Genomic DNA, 27,086 nt, shown 5'->3' on the forward strand with positions numbered 1-27,086 from the left:
CCACTGGAGGCGGCAAAGGAAAACTATAACTTTTTTTTTTTTTTTTTGTGAGGTGAAGAAGAGATCCCAAAAAGGGATCAGAAGAGATAAGGGGGGAGAGAAAGGGGAAGGCTACCTATAGAAGAGTCTGTACCTAAACCAGCAAAAACAAACAAAACTGGAAGGCTCCTGGCCCAGGGCTATGCTCAACTGAGGGAGGAAGTATTAGACTTTCACTTCAGGAGCTGCCCTTACAAAATTTCTCAAATTCTTCTTTAACCAGCCAAATCGTGCCTCATCTCACAGCACAGGATATGCTTGCCTATCGCCCGCTGGAGTCAGAGAATAGTGCAGGCTGAGGTCTGCATGGATGTATAAGGAGGTGGCATCAGCGAACCTATTAGTCTGTCTCCATTTGCTGGCTGGAGGGCATAACCCATATGACTGGCTTGGTCTGGCTGAATGAAGAGGAAGTGTGTGTATATGCGAGTGTGTGGCTTATGTGTAAGCCTTGGCTAGTATTGCTATTTTTCTTCACAGTGGTGATATCCAATTCAGCAATTCTGTGCTGCACCGAGAGTGGGTTCTAATCCCAACTCTGCCACTAATGTATTTATTTTATTTAAAATTGTTTAGGAGTCCACAAATTTATTCTGCATGTGACCTTGGTTACATCTTGCTGGGGTGATGGAAAGCATTGTGGCTGAGGCAGCCACTGTAAAGGAGACGCACCACTTTGCTGATGAGGCTGGCAATGTAGTGGAGGTCATCAGTGAAGACCCAGGAGATCCTGGCGAAGAGGTCAATGGACTGTGGCAGGGAGCGGCAGGTGTCCCGGATACACAGCGAGCTATATACTGTCTGCAGAGAAAGTGAGAAGAGACACAGTACCAATGAGCTTCAGGTCACGCCATGGAAGAGTGGTTCCCAACCCTGTCCTAGGGACACCCCAGCCAGTTGGGTTTTCAGAATATCCATAACGAATATGCATGCAAATTTTCTCTCATGCATATTCACCTCGGATATCCTGAAAAGCCGACTGGCTGGGGGTCCCCAGGACAGGGTTGAGAACCACTGCCATAGAATGATGCCCTTATTACTGAAGCATTTTAGGGTATTTCAAACCCATAAAGCAGGTCTACATGCCTCTCTCTGTGGCATCACTAATCTATGCATTTCCTACTCCTAGTTTTCTGGGAGGGTTATTTTACTAAATTGTTTTTTTTTCTGTTGAAAAGCTGGTGAAGACTTGGAAAATAAGGATGTCCTATAGGTACTCATATCTATGGAAAAGTTGTACCTTGTACAGCGCCTGCCAGTCATTGACCTTGGTGTAGGAAAGAGCCATCCGCTTCAGTATCAGCTGCAAGAGGACACACAGCTCCAATCAGAAAAGAAGGTAGGGATTTCACCAATCAAAGAAAGGTGAAAGGGATGGTGTCACCAGTGAGAAGGGAGAGGAGGGCAGCATCCCCAGAAGAGCTAGGCAAAGAGGGAAGTGTCACTAGTGAGATCAGGGATAGGAGGACTACATCACCAGTGAAAAGATCAAGTGGGACAGAGCCACTCGAGAGAGAAGGGTGAAGTTGACATTGTCACCAGGGAGAGAAGCACTAGGAGGCTAATTTTATTGGCAAGAGCAAATAGTGAAGTGTGCTACGTCACCGTGTAGAAAAAAGAGTGAAGTGGCCTGCATCACCAGTGACAGAATGGCAACATTGGCAATATCACAGTGAGAGCAGTGCAAAAGAGATAGTGTCACCACGCACAGATGATCATATACTTCCTTTACAGGTATGTTCTTGATGTTCCTCAGACAGTCCTGTAGGGTCTGCACCGCCTCCTGGTTCCGGGCCAGCATGAAGAACTGGATGACATCCAGACGTGCATTCAGTACTTTCAGATCCTGGGTGGGCCGCATGAACCACAGCCTGCCATAGAGAGGGTGACACAAGAAGGAAATCCATGAGCCACACAATGCACAAAAGAGGGCAAGAGTTGAAGAGGTGCATGGGTGCACAGCTCAGAGGGACTGAACCTTATATTAGTCAGGCCCACTACTGTCAGGTATCACAGTCAAAAAACAAACATTCTCCAAAATGAAAAATCATTTCTCCTAGGACAAGCAGGATACATGGGTGACATCATTGGATGGAGCTCGGCACGGAAAACTTTGATTGTGCACACTGAGCATGCCAGGCATGCCCTAAACCATGCAGGGTCCCGCTTCAGTCTCTTTTTTTCCATGGAGCTTTGTTAATACCTAGATATAGGTGCTAGTTTTGCACTATTTACAATTGTGCCATTTTAACCTGTTGTACCATCCTAGTTTATCTATTGTGCATCATCTTGGGTGAATCCTTTTTCAAAGGAGAAATTACCACCTGTTAATTTTCTTTCCATGAATCCTACTATACCAGTCCAGTCGAGACAATTAGAAAATACCAAAGCCCAACCAGCTCTGGAGGGAGGAAGCAAAGGCCACATTGAGAACACCAGTCCCAAAGGCTACATTCTCCAATCCAACCTGTAATGCTTAGATTTACCAAGTAGCTGCCTTATCAATATTCACCGGCACAATAGCAATTCCTTCTGACCTGGAAGAAGACGGAGCATGAATAATCTCGGACATCATGCGGCCTTTGATATAATATAGGAAAATTGGTTCTTGTCTGATAATTTTCGTTCCTGGAATACCACAGATCAGTCCAGATGCATGGGTTTTTCATCCCTACCAGCAGATGGAGACAGAGAAGAAAAGCTTTACTAACATTGTTACATAAGATAGCAATGCCACTTGCAGTCCCTCAGTATGCCTGTACCCAAGCCAAGATGAGATTAAAATAAAAAACTAACTTCATCTCCCCACCCTCCCCACCTAAACCAAGCAGGAGGAAAGTGGAGCCCCCCAAACTAGAGCCCTTTCTCCAACTAAGGGGATTAAATCTTCCCCAACAAGTAACCAATTCTCCACTGTTTACATACAGAAAGGAAAGCAGTCTTTCCAGTGTGAAGTGGGCTCTGGACTGATCTGTGGTATTCCAGGGATGAAAATTAGCAGATAACCCATTTTCCTTTACTGTTCATACTCCAGATGCATGGGATATATCCAAGCTTCTCTAAACTGGGAGGGAACCTGAAAGACTCACTCTTAGCACACTCCAAAACCAGCCATTTCCAGTGCCCAAATATCCAGACCATAATCTCTTGTGAAAGTGTACAATGAAGACCAAGTTGCCGCCCTACAGTTCTCCTGCAGGGAAACCCAACTCTGCCCAGGAGGCTGCCTGCACCCAAGTAGAATGAGTATGCAGTCCCTCGATAATTGGCCAACTTTTGCAAATATACACAGTCACAATTGCCTCGTTCAGCCACCACGTGATGGTAGCTTTGGAAGCCTTACCCCCTTTCTTCACGCCACCCCACAGAACAAAGAGGTTGTCAGATCTCTGAAAACCTTTGGTAAACATGAGATAATGCAACAAGGCTCAATGGACATTCAACAAATGAAGCTCCCGTACATGTGGAGTTGCCAAATCCAAATTTAAAAAAACGGGCAGCTCCACTGTCTGACTGAGGTGAAAAATAGACACAATTAAGCATAATTAAGCTCTGGAATTCATTGCCAGAGGATGTGGTTAAGGCAGCTTGTGTAGCTAGGTTTAAAAAAGGTTTGGATAAGTTCTGGAGGGGAAGTCCATAAACTGTTATTAATCAATAGGGAATAGCCACTGCTTGTTGATGGCATTAGTAGCATGGGATCTATTTTATGTTTGGGTACTTGCGACTTGGATTGGCTACAGTTGGACACAGGATACTGGGCTTGATGGACCCTTGGTTTGACCAAATATGGCATATCTTAAGTTCTTATGTACCTTTGGTAAAAAGGAAGGCACCATTCGCAATGACCTTCCTCTGAAAAATGAAGGAAAGGATTCCTAGAAGTCAAGGCCTGAAGTTCCGAAATCCTTCTGGATGAGCAAATCGCCACAAGAAAGACCACCTTCAGGGTAAGATCCTTTAATGATGCCTAACGGCTCAAATGGAGCACCACAGAACACTTATAGCACTAAATTAAGGTTCCATGAGGGACACACTCTTCTTACTTGTTGTTACAAATGCTTCACCCCATAAAGAAAATGGACCACATGCAGATGCGAAGCCAGGGACACACCATGCACCTTACCTCAGAAACAGCCTAAGGCCGTTACTTGAACTCTAAGAGAATTAAATGCAAGTCCCTTCACTAGGCCATTCTGCAAAAAGGTCAAAATATGAGACACTGAAGCTCGAGTAGGCTCAATTCCCTCCTTGAGACACCATGTCTCATTCTCCACACCCTGACATAAGCCAAGGAGGTGGAAGATCTTCTAGCCTGTAGTAAGGTGGTAATGGCTTCTTTTGAATATCCCGTCAGTCTCAAATTATTCCTTTCAAAATCCAAGCTGCGAGACAAAAGTGATCCACTTGATCCAAGAAGACTGGTCCCTGATGAAGAAACTTCTGAAGATGCCAGAGCCCTAGAGGGCCATCCACCGCAAGATTTACCAGATTCGCAAACCATGGCTGATGTGGCCATTCTAGAGCCATGAGAATCACCCTCTCCCGGTGAATCTTGCTATGTTTTAACACACTTCCTATCAGGGGCCACGGAAGGAAGATGTATAACAGAATCCCTGGCAACCATGGGAGAACCAGAACATTGATTCCCTCTGCTTTGCTCTCTTGCCTGTGACTGAAAAAGTGGTGCACTTTGGCATGCTGTCTCAACGCCACCAAATCCAGCTGGGGAATGCCCCACCTGGTATGAATGGGCTACAAGCACGTCAAGGCGCTGAGGGACACCATGCGGCCAAAGTCAGCACACTCTGCGACATTTTCATGCTCGACGCCATCTAAGTCTCCAAGCTCTGCACCATCTAAAGCACCAAAAGAGTCTGTGCCGTATACACCAACGAAAGTACCCATGCTGTCCAAGGTGCCAAAAGACTGCACTGACCAAGGTGCCGAAGGACTCAACGCTGTCCAAGGTGGAGAAGTCAGTGGACCAACACAGGGTACCTACTCATACCACGCCAACAACAGCTACAGCGCCATCTAAAGTACATAAACATGCCATCCCCTGCTCTTTGGTGCACTCCCAGGTTACTTCACAGAAATCTTCTCATCTGGTTCTTCCAGAGTTCAAGCCAATGTTTTCTATTGAGCTTGTTTTGGAATCTATCCAAGACTGGTTCAAACCACATTGTCAACTGTCCGATTCTTCTTCTGAGTCTAGTCCGGTCTGTTTGGATATGCCGCTGGACCTGTCGGACCCTGCCATACATGACCATTGGCATGCTTTTCTCAAGGCTTTCTTCAAGGACATGCCAAAGCCTCTCTCGGCTCCGTCCTCTCCATCCCCACACTTGTCTCCAGTGCATTTTACGCCAGTGTCGACTCCAACTCCTTTTCCTCTACCAGTGAGTGCCTACTCCTGACGGGACACAAATCTCTTCCTTGTCCTCAATCATGACCTCGGCCATGATCAAGGTCCCTAGACTCGCTGGATTTGATATATTCGCCAGCTTATTCTCCAGTTCCTTCTTCCCCAGATTTCTCTTACATAGAAACATAGAAATGACAGCAGAAGACGACCAAACGGTCCATCCAGTCTGCCCAGCAAGCTTTCACACTTTTTTTTTTTTCATACTTTTCTGTTACTCTTGTCCCTTTAAATAATTTTTTTTGTTCTATTTCCCTTCCACCCCCGCCATTATAGATAGCAGTGCTGGAGCTGCATCTAAGTGAAGTATCCAGCTAATTGGTTTGGAGTAGTAACCGCCGTAATAAGCAAGCTACTCCCACGCTTGTTTATCCAGCCTCTGCAATTCAATCCTTGTTGGTTGTTTGAATATAAATCTTCTTTTCTTCATTCCCCCTGCCGTTGAAGCAGTGAGCTGCGCTGGATATGTATTCTAAGTGAAGTATCAGGCTTGATTTGGGGTAGTAACCGCTGTAACAAGCAAGCTATACCCATGCTTATTTGTTTTACCCAGCCTGTGTAATTCAGTCCTTGTTGGTAGATGTCTGAATATAAAACATCTTTTCTTCATTTCCCCTGCCTTTGAAGCAGAGAGCTATGCTGGATATGCATTGAAAGTGAAGTATCAGGCATTTTTGGTTTGGGGTAGTAACCACCGTAACAAGCAAGCTACTCCCCTGCTTTTATGTGGATGCAAATCCTTTTTCCCACATTTCCTCTTGCTGAAGCATAGAGCAATGTTGGAGTCGCATTACCCGTGTGTATTTTTACTGAATAAGGATATTCATCTCCAGGTAGTAGCCGTCATTCCCACAAGCCACCCCCATGCCTCTTCTCTTCATTCACATCCTCTAGACTTTATGGATCCACAGTATTTATCCCACGCCCCTTTGAAATCCTTCACAGTTTTGGTCTTCACCACTTCCTCCGGAAGGGCGTTCCAGGCATCCACCACCCTCTCCGTGAAGAAATACTTCCTGACATTGGTTCTGAGTCTTCCTCCCTGGAGGAGTTTTAAATCGTGACCCCTGGTTCTGCTGATTTTTTTTGCAAAGGAAAAGGTTTGTCGTTGTCTTTGGATCATTAAAACCTTTCAAGTATCTGAAAGTCTGTATCATATCACCCCTGCTCCTCCTTTCCTCCAGGGTGTACATATTTAGATTCTTCAATCTCTTCTCATAAGTCATTTGATGAAGACCCTCCACCTTTTTGGTCACCCTTCTCTAGACCGCCTCCATCCTGTCTCTGTCCCTTCGGACATACGGTCTCCAGAACTGAACACAGTACTCTAGGTGAGGCCTCACCAAGGACCTGTACAAGGGGATAATCACTTCCCTTTTCTTACTCGATATTCCTCTCTCTATGCAGCCCAGCATTCTTCTGGCTTTAGCTATCACCTTGTCACATTGTTTCACCGACTTCAGATCATTAGACACTATCACCCCAAGGTCTCTCTCCTGCCCTGTGCACATCAGCCCTTCTCCCCCCCATTGAATACAGTTCTTTCGGATTTCCACACCCCATATGCATGACTCTGCACTTCTTGGCATTGAATCTCAGCTGCCATATCTTCGACCACTCTTCCAGTTTCCTTAAATCCCATCTCATTCTCTCCACTCCTTCCGTCGTGTCCACTCTGTTGCAGATCTTAGTGTCATCTGCAATAAGACAAACCTTACCTTCTATCCCGTCCGCAATGTTGCTGACAAAGATATTGAACAGGACCGGTCCCAACACAGACCCTTGTGGCACTCCACTCAACACCGCTCTCTCTTCAGAGTAAGTTCCATTTACCATCACACATTGTCTTCTGTTCGTCAACCAGTTTGCAATCCAGGCCACTACCTTGGCACTCACTCCTAAGCTTCTTATTTTATTCACCAGTCTCCTGTGAGGAACCGTATCAAAAGCTTTGCTGAAGTCCAAGTAGATGACATCGAGTACTCTTCCTTGATCCAATTCCTTGGTTACCCAGTCAAAAAAGTCTATCAGATTTGTCTGACAGGATCTTCTCCTGATGAATCCATGCTGCCTCTGGTCCAGCAATTCTTCTGACTGTAGATAGTTCACTATTCCTTCTTTTAACAGCGACTCCATTACTTTTCCCACCACCGAGGTGAGGCTAACCGGTCTGTAGTTACCAGCCTCTTCTCTGTTTCCACTCTTGTGAAGCGGGATCACCACTGCTCTTCTCCAATCACTCGGCACCACTCCCGTTTCTAGGGATCTATTGAACAGGTCACACAGTGGACCCGCCAGCACATCTCTGAGCTCCCTCATCAGGCCCCATGAACCTCATCAGGCCCCATCTTCTCTGGCCTCTCCAGACATTATTGGAGGCTTTGCTCCACTGGATGATTAAGCCTATTCATTTTTTCTGACAAAGCTTGCTTCAGCCAACAGATTTAACCTTCTTGGCAATGATGCTCCACTGAAAACGTACAAAGGAGTTTTCGAACTCCTTCAGCCTCCTAACTGGGCTTGTGTGGTCCCCGTACATGATGAATTGCTGGATGCCCAACAGAAGATCTGGTCTACTCCTTACACTGGTTCTGCGGTCTCCAAATCGGTTGACACTAAGCATAAAGTTCAACCTTGTCTGGGCCATTCATGATCTCAAATTACTTCAAATTCCATTATCGTGGAAACCACTCTTCTTTGTGCTAAGCGCTCCAGATCTCGCAATTCAGCTCTACCCAGGAAGGATCCTTGGTTTCTTGATAACATGGGGACAAGGATATTTCAATCTGCGGTACTCATTGCTCATATTGCAGCACATCAAGTACAGATTGTATGCTTTTAGTTGTCTTATTTTTATTTTATATGCTTTTTACTTTGTATGCCTCTTATTTGTTTTTATTCTTTAATTTTTTATTATTTTATATTGCAACTGTAATGTTTTATTGTTATAACTTTGTACATCGCTAAAATTGTCCTCATAGATTGACAGTTTATAAAAGCAACACATAAATAAATAAATGCTACTATGTAACTTGCTGGGCAGACTGGATGGACCGCTTGGTCTTTATCTGCTGTCATTTACTATGTTAGTGAAAATGGTGCTGCACCACCAGTATGTCCTACTATCTGCTGGAGGAAGAGAATACTGGGTTGTTCCTGGGCTACACCACTTCTAAGTAGTGGTGATGACGTTACCAAGGAAAACTGTATTCTCTGCTACTATCCACTGGTAGGGGACCATAACCCACTTGACTGGACTGGTGTAGCAAGATGAAATGGAAAAGGCAGTTAACATATTGTAATAATGTGATCATGCTTGGACATCAGAGTAGTGAAACTCATCACCAGGAACCCAAAAATAGTAGGGCACTTTTAATAATGCTTGGTTACATCAGCTGAATACATAGCATGAGAGGATTCAAGATCAATGTTTTCATTTTTTAAAAGTAAAATCTATTGATCCCAGGGCTTATGGAGGCACAAGATCAAAAGTATCCAGGAAAAACATAAAAGCTCTTTAAAATACTCCCTGGTATGGGTTATGGCTTGCTTAAAGCACTCCCTGGGCCCGTCATTAGCTATTAGTTGAGGAGATATGTCAACTTGCTCTTCCTCAGCTAGGCTGGCGCTGCAGTACTCGAGACAAGTAGATACTTGGAAGAGTAATGACATGAAAGCCAGTGATTGGAACATGTCAGAGGAGCACCCCAATGGTAGTACAAAGCCAGATTTGGTGCTGAGGCACGTGTGCCCATGCATGTGTGAGTGTACACATGTATGAGGCACAACTGAACATGAAGGAAATTACTAATCAGCTCACCTCATCAGTTTCTCTCCCCACTTAGACTTGCAACGGTTCATAATTCCTAAATAGAAGGTAGACATCTTTATACCACCACAATTTCTCTTTTTATATTTTTATCCAATATAGGGTTATGCAATGAGCAGAGACCACTAGAATGGTATTCCGCCACTACTACTACTACTACCAGCACTACTGCTAACAGACATTCTCTTCTTAGCCTGTTCAGACTCTGAAGCTTGACTGAATCCAACTGATCTTATTGATGTCATTGAAAGCTACAAAGGCACTCTGTGAAAGAGGAAGTCAAGAGTAGGGAGAGGACAGAAGTATTCAGATACCTTAAAAGCAAACCTTTCTCAATGAAAAGGACATTTTAGACCAAGGACTCACAAATATGAGGTTGAAGGGGGAAACAGGGCATTTTCAATTTGTCTGCATCGAGACAAATTCCATGGGTACTTTTTATCTGCAGATTTTGCACTAATTTTCAAAGAGAAAGTACAGGAAAATTAGTTTCTTACCTGATAATTTTCGTTCCTGTAGTACCACGGATCAGTCCAGACTCCTGGGTTTTGCCTCCCCTCCAGCAGATGGAGACAGAGAAGTTTTTTCAAACAACCCTGCCATATATACTAGGGTGCCACCCACAGTCCCTCAGTCTTACGTAATGTCAAAGCAGAATGGAATAAAAAATCTATTCAACCGTTAACTAACCTAAAGCTCATAATCAACCCGCAAGTAGGAACCGAACTCTCAGAACCAAAGGAACAAACAAGAATGAATGGTAAATAACCTGACCAGAATATATTATACGAGCGGACTCTCCATTACTTAAGAGTACACAAGTATAGGGCGGGACTCTGGACTGATCCGTGGTACTACCTTAACGAAAATTATCAGGTAAGAAACTAATTTTCTTTTCCCTGTATGTACCCGGATCAGTCCAGACTCCTGGTATGTACCAGAGCCAACTTACTGAGGGTGGGATCCAGAGAGGCCCGCTCGGAGCACTCCTTCTCCAAATCCCCCAGCATCTGGAGCACGCACATCCAATCTGTAATGCCTGGCGAAAGTATGCAAAGACTTCCAAGTGGCCGCCCTGCATATTTCCTGTGGTGAAACTCGGTGACATTCCGCCCAGGAAGCGGCCTGAGAATGTGTAGAATGAGCGTAAAGCCCCACCGGTACCGTCTTACCATGCAATAGATATGTTGAACCGATAGCCTCTTTCAGCCAACAAGCTATCGTAGTCTTGGAGGCCATACTGCCTTTTCGTGGCCCATTCCACAACCCGAAAAGAATTGGTAACCTCCAGATATCGAATCAGAGCCCTGCGGACATCCAGCTTCCGCAAATCCTTAGCTACCGGATCCGAACGATCCAGACCAGAGAAGGCTGGAAACTCGATGGATTGATCCAAATGAAACAATGACACCACCTTCGGAAGAAAGGAAGGAACCGTTCGCAAGGACACCCCTGAATCAGAAAATCGCAAAAAGGGTTCCCTGCACGATAACGCCTGTAATTCGGACACCCGGCGTGCTGAGGAAATCGCCACTAAAAATACCACTTTCAGCGTAAGATCCTTTAGCGTCGCTCGCTTGATAGGCTCAAAGGGTGCCTCACACAACGACGAAAGCACGAGATTGAGGTTCCAGGAAGGACACGGATGACGGAGGCCAAGCGCCGCAACCTGCGCCCTTAGGGAACTACAGGACAGACCTTTCGACAGACCGACTTGTAGAAAACCTAGAATATCTGACACTGACGCCCTGGTGGGGTCCATCTCACGACCCGAACACCAAGCGTCAAAAACTTTCCAGACCCTGACATAAGCCAGGGAAGTAGATGGCTTTCTCGACCTCAACAATGTGGCTATGACTGCATCCGAGTAACCTTTATTTTTCAACCATTGCCTTTCAAAAGCCATGCCGCAAGACAAAAGCGATCCGCCTCTTCCAAATAGACGGGGCCTTGACGCAGCAGCACCGCGGACTCCCGAAACCACAGAGGGTCCGCTATTGACAGGTTGAGTAGATCCGCAAACCAAGGACGCCTCGGCCATTCCGGAGCCACGAGGATCACTTCCACCGGATGGAGCCCTATTCTCCTGATCACCTTTCCGATCAGTGGCCAGGGAGGAAAGACGTACAGTAAGATGTTTGGCGGCCAGGGAAGTACCAGGGCATCGACTCCCTTGGCCCCCGTCTCCCTGCGCAGACTGTAGAACCGTGGGGCCTTGGCATTTTGGAACGTAGCCATCAGATCCATACGTGGTGTGCCCCATCACTCGCAGATTAGCTGAAAAGCCTCGTCAGACAACTTACACTCTCCGGGATCAAGATGGTGGTGACTGAGGAAGTCCGCTTGAACAGTCTACTCCGGCAATGTGAGAAGCCGCGATGCTGACGAGATGCCGTTCCGCCCAGTCCATCAACTGTTGCGCCTCCGTCGCCACCGGACGACTCCTGGTTCCTCCTTGGCGATTGATATATGCCACTGTGGTTGCATTGGTGGACAAGACTCAGACCAATTTCCCTCGCAGGAGCGGAAGGAAGGCCTCCAACGCCAGAGCTACCGCTCTGGTTTCCAACCAGTTGATAGACCACTGCGACTTCTCGGGACCACTGCCCCTGCACCAACTTTCCCAGGCACACCGCTCCCCAGGCGGAGAGACTGGCATCCATAGTAACAATCGTCCATTCGGGCATTACTAAAGGAACGCCTCGCTCCAGGTGGTCTGAGACAAGCCACTAGTCGAGACTGGCTCTCGCTGAATCCGTAAGTGGAAGCGGAAGATGGAACTGTTCCAACACCGGCTTCCAGCAGGACAGCAACGCTGATTGTAAAGGACGCATATGAGCGAAGGCCCAGGGTACCAATTCCAGGGTGGACGTCATGGACCCCAAGACCCTCAAGTAATCTCTCACCCTGGGCACTCGCATGGACAATAGGTCTCTCACCTGTCCCTGTAGCTTGACTATCTGTTCTGTGGTGAGGAACACTCTCCCCAGCATCGTGTAGAAAAGAGCTCCCAGAAATTCCAGAGACTGCGAGGGCACCAGCCGACTCTTGGCAAGGTTGACCACCCAGCCGAGGGAGTGCAAGAGCTGTAGAACCCTGCGGATAGCGGCTTGACACTGAGCCTCGGACTTCACACGAATCAGCCAACTGTCCAGGTAGGGATGCACCAGCAGACCTTCTCTTCGGAGTTGCGCCGCAACCACCACCATCACCTTGGTGAACGTCCTGGGGGCGGTGGCGAGGCCGAATGGCAACGCTCGGAACTGGTAGTGTCTGCCCAGAATGCAGAATCTGAGGAATCTTTGATGATACGACCAAATACCGATTTGGAGATACGCTTCCGTGAGATCCAGAGACGCTAGAAACTCCCCCTGACACATGGAGGTGATGACCGACCGGAGCGTCTCCATCTGGAAATGCGGTACCCGAAGATATCGGTTGACCTTTTTGAGATCTAAGATTGGTCGGAAAGTTCCTTCCTTTTTTGGAACTATGAAGTAAATGGAGTAACATCCCTTGCGCCTTTCCGCCGATGGGACCGGTGTAATAGCTCACAAATATAGCTCCCTATATTCCACTCGTTATGCTTGTTCAACTACAGTTCTACTCTAGTACAATTTTGTTAATTATGTTCTTATTGTTGGCTGTACAAGGTTTAGTTAAATTATGTTCTTATTGTTTGATGTAATTTCCAACTGTTGGTTCACTGTAAACCGAACCGATATGTACTTGTACATGATCTTCGGTATAGAAAAGTATTTAAATAAATAAATAAATAAATAAATCCAGAAGGCGCTGGAGCGTTCCTCTGACCGCTTCCCGTTTCTCCCGGTACACACAGGGAGAGATCAGGAACTGGTCCCAAGGGAGCCGTATAAAATCTAAAGCGTAGCCTTGACTTATGACGGTGAGGACCCACTGGTCTGACATTAACTTGGTCCATGCCTCGAAAAAGAGCAACAGTCTGGCTCCCACACTTGATACTTGGTGGATGATGGATACCGAGGGATGGACGGCCATATTTCATTGTGAGGCCTTAGTCCCCGCCATCGCCAGGGGGTTACCGGGTCTGCCAAAGCGTCTGCCACGAAAGGACTGATTCCACGACTATGTCTGTTGGAGCAGGAACGAAAAGAGGACCCCGACGACCGCACCGGCCTGGGTTTCCGACTACCACGGAACCGAGCCCGAGCTGAAAACGATCCCCTGGAACGGGGCCTATCCTCTGGAAGCTTATGAACCTTGTTCTCTCCTAGGGATTGTATCATGTCCTCCAATTCCTTACCGAACAACAACTTTCCTTTAAAAGGAAGGGAACCGAGGTAGGACTAACGTATCACAATCCGCTTGTGATTTAACTACTCTGAATAATTTTGTATCATCCACAAATTTGATAACCTCACTCATCATATTCCTTTCCAGATCATTTATAAAAATATTGAAAAGCACCGATCCAAGTACAGATCCCTGAGCCACTCCACTGTTTATCCTTTTCCACTGAGAAAATTGACCATTTAATCCTACTCTCTGTTTTCTGTCTTTTAACCAGTTTGTAATCCACGAAAGGACATCGCCTCCTATCCCATGACTTTTTAGTTTTCTTAGAAGCCTCTCATGAGGGACTTTGTCAACCGCTTTCTGAAAATCCAAATAAACTTCATCTACTGGTTCACCTTTATCCACATGTTTATTAACCTCTTCAAAAAAAGGGTTACCGATTCTATTGACTGTCCCCTCACCTGCGGCTCAGTTGACAGCTCGGGAGTTCCAGGAACTCTGGGTCCGCACTGAGGAGATGCTCCAGAAGGCGGCAGAGAGAGCCAAAAAGGCCACGGATGCACACATTGAAGCCAAGGGACAAGGTCTGGCTTAGCACCCATTATATTCGACTCCGGATGCCCACCATGAAACTCATCCCCTGTTATATCGGGCCCTTCCCAATCACCAGCAGGTGGGTCCAGTAATCTTCTGCAGTGAGGTAGTGAGAGGTAAAGTTTGGCACAGGCACAGAGGAACTTCAGTGGTGGGGAAAAAGGGGTAAAGCCTGGTACAGGCACAGAGGATCCTCTGAGTTGGGAGAGAAGTAAAGCTGGGATTTGTTAGCCACCTTATCCACAGTATAAGACGGGAAACATAAAAAATAGTGGGCTAAGTGGATTAAAAAACAGAAAAAATACAGAAAATAACTGTAATAAAAAAACATACAAGCCAATATGAACAAAACAATCAAAAGCTATTTAAACAGGGGGATGACAAACACAAATAATCTGCTAAGAAAGTAACACAGTCTGAGACTAGTCATCATTAATACGCACCTGAAGTATTCATGCCTCGGATTTAAAAGTTTCCTGCACGTTGTAACACATGTAAGGTCTATGGTACTATAAAAGGAAGAAAATATGGGACACAGACACGGGGGGGGTGGTGTTTGGAAGTTTTCACTTGTTGCCATATTCTACATTTCTCTATCAGTACTCTCTGCAGAAAAGCGACCAACACTCACCGTATAGGCTAAGTCCCTCCTTCAGCCCTGTGGCCAGCTTGTACACAGAGGGATGCACCTCACTCTTAAATATCTGTAGGACGCTAGAAAAAAGTGAAGTCAGCAGGAGATAGTGCCAGACGTCTCAAGACAAATGCAACAACTGCACACACATCTGGAGTTCTTGCTAATAAGCTGCCTTTCCTGACAATAGTAGTTGCATGGATATATTTTTTTTTATTTATTTTAAACATTTATATCCCATTAATTCCAAAATCCTAAGCAGCTTACAATATAGTAAAGTAATTTGCCAAGTTCACTGTTATACTAATTTTCTGATATGACAAGTTTCTTATTTATAGCTAATTCGTTAATATTGTTAATTTCTTGATGTGGTGATCCTCTCTTAATAGTGGTGAGTTTTCAGGGTATATAGACATTTAGTCTTACCAGTAAGTGTCCTGGTCCATCTGCACAATATCAGTCCTTAACAAAAATACAGACATACAAGGTGATTTAACATTACTTATACCTCCTTTGTAATAAAAAAAAAAAAAAAAAAAGCATTCTGGCGTATAAAGGCAAAGTAATGACGAGGACAATCACCTGGATGTGGGGCAGTTTTATATAAGTAACATCATCTGAGAAGTCTAAAGAACTGATCAGTTTTAATCGGCCATGAGCGTGCACTGACACAGAGAAATGTACTCTTACCTGTTAATTTCCTTTTCTTGAGTCCAGCCAGACCAGTCTAGACGAATGGGTTATGCTCCCTAGCCAGTAGACAGAGAACAAAAGTTTACTTATAAGGGGTGATGTCAGCAAACATTTGTTCTCTGTCTAGCTGAGGGGCATGTCCCATGCATCTGTACTGGTCTAGCTGGATGAAGAGGAAAAGGGAATTAAAACAGCACTACTGGACATAATTCCCAAAAAAGCTGTTAAAATCTCTTTCCTCACTCCACAGAAGATGGTTTCATGTATTTGCTTAGATGTCACTGTCTCTATTCAGTTCCCACTGAGCTCTGGGAGACTGCCCCACTTCCTTCTCTGATTTCTAACCTGGTGTAACTAGGATATTCTGACAGATTCCTCCTCTCATCTCTCATAGCTCAGTCAATAGGAAGCTCAATATTTCATGATGCAGGAGGAAGGGACATGGCCATATTTAAAGTGGATCTTCCAAAATTATTTAAACAAATACATTTAAAAATGATTTTTCTCCTAATTTTGACGTGGAGGAGTGAAAGAACTGATTGAATTACTTTAGCCAGAGGGCGGCTAGAGGAGCCTGTTACCTGAGTATACTAGCTGTCTGAACATTACCTGGCTAACACAAGTAAGTGTAAGTGTGTGTGTGTGATCAATAACACACATACTTTTAACATGGTAATAAGCAAGCAGCCCTAGGGGTATATTTAGGTTGGAGGATGGATTATACAAATCTACGCATGTTGAAATCCATATTCAAAAACATTTATTCAGCTAATTCAGATGTTAGCCAGCTAATAAGTTAGGAAACTAGAATTTAGCCGGATAAATTAGGGGTGTACTGGGGGTGTAACTGAGAGGAGCTGAGTTAGTCTGGTCAGGCCAAAGAGCTGCCCTAAGGTTAGCTGGCTGTATCTGAATATGGACCCTGTCCTTTTCAAGGGAAAAGTACCCACAGAAAATAAGAGGAACAAATCTTTCAGCTATTTTTTCCCAGGGCCATTTTCAAAGGGAAAATATAATCATACTTTCTCTTTGAGAACTGGTGTAAAGCCTGCAAGTACAAGTACCTGCGGACTTTGCATCTATCCAAGCAGTTATGAAAATTGCCCTCTTAACGCACAACCAGCCTTAAAATCAAAGGTGGAACAATGCCGAGGTGCAGACTTCCATCCACCACCACCTCCTGACCTAAGGTTTCCAGGTCATCAAAGTCAGACTGTGCCAGTCCTAGTTTTACCTCTTTTCCTCCTCCCATCTATGGGATTTATAATTCCAGGTCTCTGTCAGAAGCAGAAGTTACAAGTCCCAGCATGCACTGGGGATAGCCTGATTCAGCCTGTCCTTGATGACCTGGAACTCTATGGTCACTTTTCCTTAACGTCCGCTGTACAGAGATGGAAGCAAAAAACAAACCGGAAGCCGATCCAATATAGCTGTGTAGCGACCAAGAAGAATGCGTGTCTTGTATTTATTCATATTTATTTTTATTATTTATGTTATATCGTGATGTCAACCCATTTGTTTTTTAATGTTTTATGCTTACATTTATGTATGTTTTAATTATAGTAGCCCCTGAGGCAGCTCTATCCATAGAGCGAAACTCGGCCAGATATACTGTGAGAATAAAGTTCTTTGACTATACACCGACCGCATTCTTCTTGGTCGCTACACAGAGATGGAATGCAGGACAATAGCTTCAGAAAGAGGTCAACAAGGTTGTATGTGAAACCTGAAAAGGTACCCTCTGTCCACTCACTGCACTGGAAAAAAAAATAGACTCACAGGACATACTTCTTGAAGGCCAAAATGGGAACCCCCATAGTTGGGTCTTCCAATTCCACACCAATCCGCCTGCGATCCAGAAACTTCAGGAGGCCCCCCAGAGCTCTGATCTGGAGGTGTGTGGGGATGAGGGGTGGAGAGAAGAACAAGCAGGGGGTTAACATGGACGAAAATGGAGCAGCAGTTGTAGAGAAGCAAAGGGACAGGGGTATAAACTATCCTAGTGAATTTATCTAAAGCAGGAATCAGATGATGCAGAGGAAGGTAGGAAAGGTTTCCAGCAGAAATGCAGAAGCTGAAGCCCGGCAGGATCTAAGAGTGTTATAGTGCAGGCATTCACAGTGCCGTCCTCAAAAACACAAGAGCAACACCCATATGCCAACCGGACACCAGAGGTGACTGTCGTCCCTGTGGCACTCAGTCAGAGGATCAGTATTTCGAAGAGGGAAAAATCCTCATCTTTACTTGGCAAAATCTCAGCTTCAGCTCCCACCTACTCCATCTCTCTCCACTGTCTCCCTGGTGAAAAGCAGAGCCAGAGCCTGCCTGCGTGCGTGCCAATGGAGACCAGCTGACCATTCCCTCGTCATTAGTCTGTCTAAGCTGCAACAGCCAGAGAAGCATCCCACGGTACTTACCATGACAGGGCTGTCAAATGGAAGCACAGAGGAGAGGTAAAGAATCCGCTCTGTCTCTGTCATGTGAGTTGGGATAAAGGGGAAGTACCCAGACAGCACGCGCTGCTTGCACACTTCAAGTCCTGCCGAGCAGAAGGTACAAAAATAGTTATGCTTCTAATACATTTGTAATCACACAGGAAGTAGGATTCTCCCCATTTTCATGTCCCTCCTTCCTATATAACTGCCATCTCTGGGCCCACAAAATGTGTAATGAGATCATTTAGCCCAAACTGATGAACTCTGAGCCACACACAGCCAGAATATACAGAGGCATGACCCTGCAGTGATATTTGCTAATATTTAGAGAGATAATAAAAAGGTCACCGACACTGATCCTGCAGTCATGAGATCCCTTTGCTACTATTTACAGAAATAATAAAAAGATCACTGACCTTGTGAAACCTGAAGAGAGGGGAATAAAGTCACTGACCTCGTAAAACCTGAAAGTTGTGATTAGGCTGAGGGAGGGAATGCTTCTCCCGCTCCTGAATTGCAACTATTTTGGATACATCACAGAACTGTATAAAAATGATCAGAACTATCAGAAATCAGATTATTCAAGCAACAAACTTCCAGAAGTGGCTCAGCCAGCCAATTTCTTGGGCCCTAATTGAACACTGTAAGGAATGTATACTTTGCCTATTCTTGCTTATATATGCAATCAGCCAATCAGTGATTATTAGCTTATTTGCCATTTATTTTATCTGATCAGTATATACTCATGATAAACCATTATTCGCCTAGAACCAAATAGTTTCAGTGTGTGTGTGTGTGTGTGTTTTAGAACCACCATACCTGCGGTGGGGTGAGAATTACAGTGAGCTTCTATATAGGATAAGCTGTAGATCTCTCTGAACAGGGAGGCTGCAGTGAGCTCCTATAAGGGATAAACTGTGTGTTGTGTATGTATGCTTGTAGGGTAAGCCCTGCCATAGTCTCAGGTAGGTAAATTCCTGTGTGTCTGAATAGGAAAATTGGTTCTTACCTGCTAATTTTTGCTCCTATAGTACCACTGATCAGTCCAGACTCCTGGGTTTTGCCTCCCCTCCAGCAGATGGAGACAAAGAAAGTTTTACTGAAACTGCCACTTAACACGAGGTGCTACCTGCAGTCCCTCAGTATTGATCTGTACCCAAGCCAAAACAGAAACAAATACCAATACAATAACCAACTAACATCCCCTGAACGAGCAGAGGGAAGAGGAAACCTGGAACAGATAAGCACGCCCACACAAAACCCTGTGCCATTCTTCAGAGTATTCACACTAAAACAGAACAAACGGACTCCACAATTATCCCTTTCCTCAACTGGGCAGGACTCTGGACTGATCAGATCATCGGAAAGAATTGGTGACCTTCAAGTAACGCAATAGGGCACACCGCACATCCAAAAGATGGAGATTCCTACCCATGGAGGGATCACGAGACCAGTCCGGAAATCCCAGTAACTCCACCATCTGATTCACATGAAAAGCAGAAACCACCTTAGGAAGGACTATACGTAAAGAAACCTTGTCGACCGAGATCCACAGGAAAGGATTGCGGCAAGAAAGGGCTTGCAATTCCAAGATCAGTCTAGCCGAGCAAATGGCTACAAAAAAGACAATCTTCAAGGTAAGGACCTTTAAAGATGCTCGACCCAAAGGATCAAAGGGATCCTCACAGAGAGCTCGCAACACTAAATTGAGATTCCACTCCAGACACACATTCCGGAGAGGAGGGGACGCAGATGTTTAACACCCCGCAGAAAACGCACAACGTCAGGATGGGAGGCCAAAGACTTAAGAACATAAGAAAATGCCATACTGGGTCAGACCAAGGGTCCATCAAGCCCAGCATCCTGTTTCCAACAGTGGCCAATCCAGGCCATAAGAACCTGGCAAGTACCCAAAAACTAAGTCTATTCCATGTTACCATTGCTAATGGCAGTGGCTATTCTCTAAGTGAACTTAATAGCAGGTAATGGACTTCTCCTCCAAGAACTTATCCAATCCTTTTTTAAACACAGCTATACTAACTGCACTAACCACATCCTCTGGCAACAAATTCCAGAGTTTAATTGTGCGTTGAGTAAAAAAAGAACTTTCTCCAATTAGTTTTAAATGTGCCCCATGCTAACTTCATGGAGTGCCCCCTAGTCTTTCTATTATCCGAAAGAGTAAATAACCGATTCACATCTACCCGTTCTAGACCTCTCATGATTTTAAACACCTCTATCATATTCCCCCTCAGTCGTCTCTTCTCCAAGCTGAAAAGTCCTAACCTCTTTAGTCTTTCCTCATAGGGGAGTTGCCCTGCACCTTCCCTCTGAGACAACCCAGGGCCGAAACCTGGACTCTAAGCGAGCTCTATAAGCCAATCCCTTGGACAAACCCTGTTGCAAAAAGGACAAAATGTGCGGAACGGAAACCATAAGCGGATCCAAATCCTGCTGCCACACACCAGGTTTCTAAAATCTTCCACACTCTGAAATACGCAAGGGAAGTAGCCAGCTGTCTAGCCTGAAGAAGGGTAGCAATAACTGGTTCCAAATACCCCTTCAGACGCAAATGCTGCCTCTCAAAAGCCAAGCCGCGAGACAGAAGCAATCCACCTGATCCGAAAATATGGGACTTTGACGCAGCAGTCCCTGTAAGTGAGCCAGACGCAGAAGCTCGTCCACAGCTAGATGTAGCAGATCGGCGAACCACGGGTGTCGTGGCCATTCCAGCGTTACTAGAACCACCAAACCTGGATAAGCCTCTATTCGTCTGAGCACTCGAGCTACGAGGAGCCATGGAGGGAAAACATAGAGGAGGATTCCTGACGGCCACGGGCACACTAGAGCATCGAGGCCCACCGCTCCGGTCTCCCTCCGGCGACTGAAGAACCTGTCATGAGGTCCAGTTGAGGGGTCCCCCAACGGACACAAATATGATTCCAGGCTTCCGGGGACAGTTCCCACTCCTCCGGGTCCAACTGCTCCATCTGAGATAGTCTGCTTGGACGTTGTCCACTCCTGCAACGTGAGAGGCTGCAATACCCTCGAGATGGAGTTCTGCCCACATGAACAAGAGCTGAGCTTCTCAAGCCACAGTGGAACTCTTGGTTCCCCCCTGGTGGTTCATGTATGCCACTGTCATCGCATTTTCTGAAAACACTCTCACTATTCGACTGAGGACCAAGGGAAGAAACACCTGAAGGGCTTTGCGCACCGCTCGTGTCTCCAACCGATTGATAGATTACGATTGTTCCAATACTGACCAGAGGCCCTGGGCCGACCTGCCCAGGCACACCGCACCCCAGCCCCAGAGACTGGCATCCGTGGTCACTACCACCCAATCCGGGACTTCGAGGGGCATTCCCTTCTCCAGATTGCTCCTTGTCATCCACCATGCTAGACTGGACCTGGGTTCCTTTGAAAGGAGCAGTGGAAGAAAATACTGTTCTGACAGAGGGCACCAGCGGGACAACAACATCTTCTGCAGGGGGCGCATATGAGCGAACACCCAAAGCACCAGTTCCAACATCGAAGCCATTGATCCCAGGACCTGCAAATAATCCCAGAATTTAGGAATAGGGAGGCGAAGCAAACAAACTATCTGAGCCTGGATCTTGACCACCCTGTCAGCAGTGAGAAACACTCTTCCTTGCTGTGAGTTGAATCGGGCCCCCAAGTACTCCAGGAACTGAGAAGGCACCAGGTGACTCTTTGGCAGATTGATGATGCAGCCCAGTGATTCCAGTAGAGAACTCACATGGAGTACAGAATGAGAGCACTCCTGATGAGCCAGTCGTCCAGACAGGGGTGCACCAAAACTCCATCCTTTCTCACAGCAGCCGCAACGACCACCATCACTTTTGTGAAGGTTCGAGGAGCCGTGGCAAGGCCGAAGAGAAGGGCACGAAACTGAAAAAGCTGACCCAGCACCTTGAACTGGAGAAACTTCTGGCGGTCCTGTCAAATGGGGATGTGCAGATAGGCCTCAGTGAGATCCAGAGACGCCAAAAACTCTCCTTTTTAGACCGCTGCAATCACGGTACACAATGTCTCCATCCGGAAGCGTGGTACCTTCAAACTCCGGTTGACCTTTTGGAGGTCCAAGATGGGTCGAAAGGTGCCCTCTTTCTTTGGAACCACAAAATAAATGGAGTACCTTCCCTGTCCTTGTTCGAAAACTGGAACCGGGACTACAGCTTCCAGACTTAATAATCTTTGGAGGGTCTCCTTGATTGCCACCCACTTGCTTTGGGAAAGACAGCGTGACTCCAGAAAGACAGACCTGAGAGGATGAGAAAACTCTTAAGGCGTAACCTTTCCTGACGACCTCTAGCACCCACTGGTCGGAGGTGATCTTGCTCCTTGAGCGGACTCGCCTCTAGAAGACTTTCTGGAACCTCGAAAGGACTGTCTACTTGAGGACTGCCGCATCGTTGAGGATCCAGCAGTTCCTCCAGAGCGGAATTGTCTCGGCTCTTGAAACCGGGGTTGAAAGGAGAAAGGCTTCCGCGTTGACTTCTTATCCTCCAGTAGTCTGTTGCCTTTGGTCTCCCCCAAGGATTTCATAAGCTGGTCGAGGTCCTCCCTGAACGAAAGCTTGCCCTTAAAGGGAAGGTTACATAACTGTGACTTGGTCGAAAGATCCGCCGACCAATTGTGCAGCCACAACAGCCGTCTTGCTGCCTCCACCGAAACCATGCTTCGTGCTGTGGTCCGCACGAGGTCATATAAGGCATTGGCCACATAAGTGACACCCTCCTCAAGGCGGGCCACCTGAACTGGGGACAGCGTCCCTGCAGAAAATTATGTTGGAGCCAGAAGCCTCAGAGCAAACAGGCATGCTGCATCAGGCTGGCACAGACCGCAGCTCGGAGCCTGAGAGCAGACACCTCAAAAACCCACTTGAGCTGTACTTACAGTTTATGATCCTGAACGTCCTTCAGAGCAATCACCCCAGCAACTGGAATCGTGGTCTTCTTGGTGACAGCCAACATGGCGGCATCCACCTTTAGGGTTTTGAGAGTATCCAAATGATCCTGCAGCAAAGGATAAAGCTTCGCCATTGCCCTCCCCACTTTTAAGCCTGAGTCCGTGGAGCTCCATTCTCGGCAGATCAGCTTCTCGAACTTCTTAGGAATGGGAAAGGTGCTGGGAGGTCTCCGTAGGCCATCCAACACTGGATTAACCCCCTCGTTATCAGACTCCTCCAGAGACAGCTTAACCCCCAATTCCTCCAGGACTTGGGGAATGAGGGAAAGCAACTCCACCCTCTTGAAAAGGTTGACCACCCGCGGGTCATCACCCTCTGCCTCGGGCCCCTCAAAGGCCCCCTGATCACCCTTAGGGTCATCCGAGTCCTGGGGATGCCCCCTATCTGGGTCTGCATCCAGATCTGCCGCCGGAGACAAACCACCCTCACCCTGAGGGTCATCGGAATCCTCAGAATCCCTGGGGTCGGAGTCCAGGCGCGCAGGGCAGGACCCTTGAGGCTGTTCCCACGATTCCGCGGAACTCGTAGGGATCACCCTCGGTCTTTTAGTGGAGTCTGCTGGGCTGTCCTTAAAACGCCTCTTTCCTGCTTCGCAAGCCAGGAAAGCCTCGTGAAGTAAGAGGACGAATTCAGGCAAAAAGCCCCAAGGGCCCTTCCAGGCTGCTGGGGCCCAACCCAAGCGGCCCCTCCGCATGCTGCTGAACCGCGGGGGATAGAGGAGGAGGGGGGAGTCCCTGGAGCCCCGGGATTGAGCCCCCATGCCCGACCCCTTCCACAAGAGACGGACCGCGTCCCTGTGGCCCCCCGCCGCCCTCACTGACTGCGAGGCAGACGGCGATTTTGACGGCTTGGCAGAAGCACACTCCCCCCCACAGCACAAACCGTGCAAAGGGGGAGGGGATTAAGATATTCAGACCAGACTCCGCAGGCCTGGCAGGCTTCCACCAGCGGCCTTGTCCGTCATCGGGCCTGAAAAAAACACTGTCCACTGATGTCGCGGGGGGGGGGGGGGGGGGGGGGGGGGGGGGGGGGGGGGGTTGACTCACCATGCAGTCACTGCCGGAGCAGGAGAGAGAGGGCGCACTGCTATGAAAAGTTCCCGCTGGCACGAAGGAGAAGTACTGACGCAGCGGGAAACGCGGTCGCTACTGCAATGGGAGCAGTGTAAGAGTCACTTTCCCATGTCTGGAGGCACACTCCTATTGCGGCAGAAGTCGAGCCTCCCCTCCCTGCACAGCCTGAATCCTCCGAGGCCGACCCCCGACGATCCCACCGACCAGGCCGCCTGACAGGCTGCCCAGACACTAAATCTGGGCTGCCGTCGCTGCTGATCCTCTTAGACTTTTTATTTTTTAAAGGAACCACAGGAACCAAGAATCAAAGGAAAAGAACCCCAAAGGGGGATATTTCCCTTAATCCCAACGGGCAGGAGGGGGGGGGGACTTTCGGGCCCTATTGAGGGAACCAGTCCCCTTTCTGTCAGTGGTCCCGGGGTCGAGGGCTAAAAATTACTAGGGGTATCTAACCCCTGTTCGCCCGGCTCAACCCGAGGGATGGCCCTCCACAGGAACCTGGCACCTCAGGAAGCAGCAATCTTCCAAATACCAGATCAGTCAGGACTGCAGATTAACACCTCTACCATCTGCTGGAGGCAGAGAAATACTTAGGGACTGAAGGTGGCCCTCTCGGATAAGTAGCAGTGCCCAAAGTTTTGTCCTCTGCCTCCATCGGCTGGTAGGGATGAATAAACCCACTTGACTGGACTGATCTGGGTATGTTCAGGAACAGCACATACCAAGGCATCAACCTTTGGGAATTGCAACTGCTCCCTTGCCTTTGGATCCAAGAGATATAGGCCCACCAAACAACGCCCTACTTTAAAGCTTGCTTCTGGGGTGTTCCACTCAAGGTCAATTAACTCTTGAATTGGTTCCAGGAGGGGAAAGAAACAGGATGCCTTGCACAAGGTAACCAAGATAGGATCTTTCTTTTGTGATCCCGTAGTGTCACCCCCATCTACTCCAAGTGTTTTCAGGGTCTAAGTCAACAGACCTGGCAACTCGTCTTTATGAAATAAGCAGAGTAGAATCCTATGTGGTTCTAAGTCAGGCAGAATTTCCCCTTCTTCCAGAGGTGTGAAATCTGAATCTCCACCGGAATCATCCAACGGGCCATGATCCTCATCCTCCTCTATTTCCCCCAGGGGCAAGCCTCTCTACGGCGCTTGCCCGACTTGGACACCAAGTGCAAAGCCCTATGACGAGCCTTCCTTCTTACAGGGCTGCTTCACCTCCGCTAGACGCCCTTTCAGAAAGGCCTATAAACCCTGGAAAAACACCCAGGAGAAGGAGGATGAAATCTGTACCAGGGCTCATAGGACCGAACATGGCACTCCTCTGATCCTTCCCCGTGGATGTCCCTCATATCGCCTCTGCGCCTCCTCCCATAGAGTCCTCCATCAGTGGAGGGGATGCCCCAACGGCAGCAAAATCCTTGGGAGTCAAATCACCTTGAGCCTCCAGACAGCACTGGCACGGCGAAGTAAGAGAGACAGCTGATTTGCTCTTATATGGCAAGCCGCGCAAATGCAAGGTGCTTAGACTTTTTTGTCCCCGGCGCCATTATCCTTCGCCAAAAAGGTCACTCTCTTTCCATACAGTCTCCTACACGTACACCAACGTGTGCATGGGCCTACCTGCGCAATTACGTATCTAAATCTAGGCCACGGGCTTGCACTCACGTGCCTACGTTAAGCCACTGCTGTACCGTGTGTACACGAGCATGCGCCTGAGCACGACAGGAAAAAAAACAACCAGTCGCGTCCTACCACGTGACTGACTGACTGAGCGTGTGATGCGGGGCCGAGCGAAAGCTGCTCTACCCACCAACCCATGCCTCCTCCACTAACTCCCCAGAGGCGAAGGGGAAGGGTAGTAAACACCAAGGGAGCCATGACCCTGTAATGAAAAAAAAAAGGATGGGGGGGGGGGGGGGGGGGAGCTTAACACTTCCCTCCTTTCTCTTTTTTACCTGAGCTCAGCCCTTCCCTGGCTGAGAGCATGATCAGGTCACTGGCTACAGGGGGAAAGAGAAAGGGCAAAAGCCTAAGCCTGGCCAGGCATCAAGCCTTGAACTGCTCACCTGAGGGAGAGACCATTCAGATGTCACCTCAGGAGCTCAACAGCTTCCTTCTAATTTTTTTTTTTTTTTTTTTTTTTTAAACACTAGCAATCTCCACTAGGGAGCTGCATGTCCACCATCTGCTAGAGACAGAGAATACTGGCAGGCTGATTTCAGGGCAGGGCTATAGGTCAGTGATATCAGCGAGTCAGTTTTCTCCTCTCCATCTGCTGGTAGGCGTGCACAACCCACTATTTCTGCACAGACCTACAGGAATGAAGCTGGTCTGCTTTCAGAGCAAGGTCCCATACCAAAGTCTGTATTAGAGAACAGTACCACTTCTGGCTTGCCATCCTCTCTACTACTGCCTTCGACAGATCCTGCGGGAGGTGAGAACAGAGTGAGGAGTCACTTAAGAGCTGCTTTGACATAACACAGAAAACAAGTCAAGCGTTTAAACAAGTTAAATGTAGACAATTGTTTAGAGATGCTGCCTTGAACTTGGATGGCCTGTACATTACCGCCCGAGGCATTTGCACATGTGACCAAGCACCCCCACATACATTTCCAATCTGACAGTCAGACATCCCGTACTGGCCGACAACCTGCTCTGCTTTCCATATGCTTCAACTAAGGGAAACAAATATTTGTCTCTTCAAATCTACCCCATTACTCGGCATTTCAGTGTGACCCAGAGGGCCTCGTGCATGATTTCCGAATCATATGGCCAAGTATCATTCACTTCCATTATAAAGAGAGATGCACAAGGACCCATGATGCTAGCAGGTTTTGGCTTCTCTGGGGTGCTGTTTGAGGGCAGCATGGGATTGTGACACTAGTGTCAGTCTCTGAGAACCCCTCTACCCTTCCAACAGGTCTCGGTTTCCAAGGTATCCACGTTGAATATTTTCATGCTATAGTTGTATATAATTGGTCTAAGAATCAGCTTGATTTGCAAATCATGGTCTCCCTGAAAAGCAGACACATTTGGCTTGGGGAAAGGAAAAGATGTGATTCGCAAGGACTAGAGTTAGAGAAGCGCCATT

General features: G+C 47.2%; 1 protein-coding gene across 1 annotated transcript in view; it reads right to left on the bottom strand.

Annotated features, from left to right (window-relative positions):
• Positions 1-27,086, bottom strand: part of MSH5 (mutS homolog 5) — an 86,256-nt gene that overhangs the window by 44,018 nt on the left and 15,152 nt on the right. The window contains exons 5-13 of the mRNA XM_029584326.1: positions 26,352-26,420; positions 17,910-18,031; positions 17,272-17,381; positions 15,226-15,261; positions 14,797-14,879; positions 9,285-9,330; positions 1,772-1,910; positions 1,280-1,342; positions 712-840 (exon numbers count right to left, since the gene is read on the bottom strand). Coding sequence (XP_029440186.1) covers positions 712-840; positions 1,280-1,342; positions 1,772-1,910; positions 9,285-9,330; positions 14,797-14,879; positions 15,226-15,261; positions 17,272-17,381; positions 17,910-18,031; positions 26,352-26,420 — 797 coding nt within the window. The remainder of the gene's footprint in view (positions 1-711; positions 841-1,279; positions 1,343-1,771; positions 1,911-9,284; positions 9,331-14,796; positions 14,880-15,225; positions 15,262-17,271; positions 17,382-17,909; positions 18,032-26,351; positions 26,421-27,086) is intronic.

The sequence above is a fragment of the Rhinatrema bivittatum genome, chromosome 19 (genome assembly GCF_901001135.1).
Source record: "Rhinatrema bivittatum chromosome 19, aRhiBiv1.1, whole genome shotgun sequence".
Taxonomy (NCBI): domain Eukaryota; kingdom Metazoa; phylum Chordata; class Amphibia; order Gymnophiona; family Rhinatrematidae; genus Rhinatrema; species Rhinatrema bivittatum.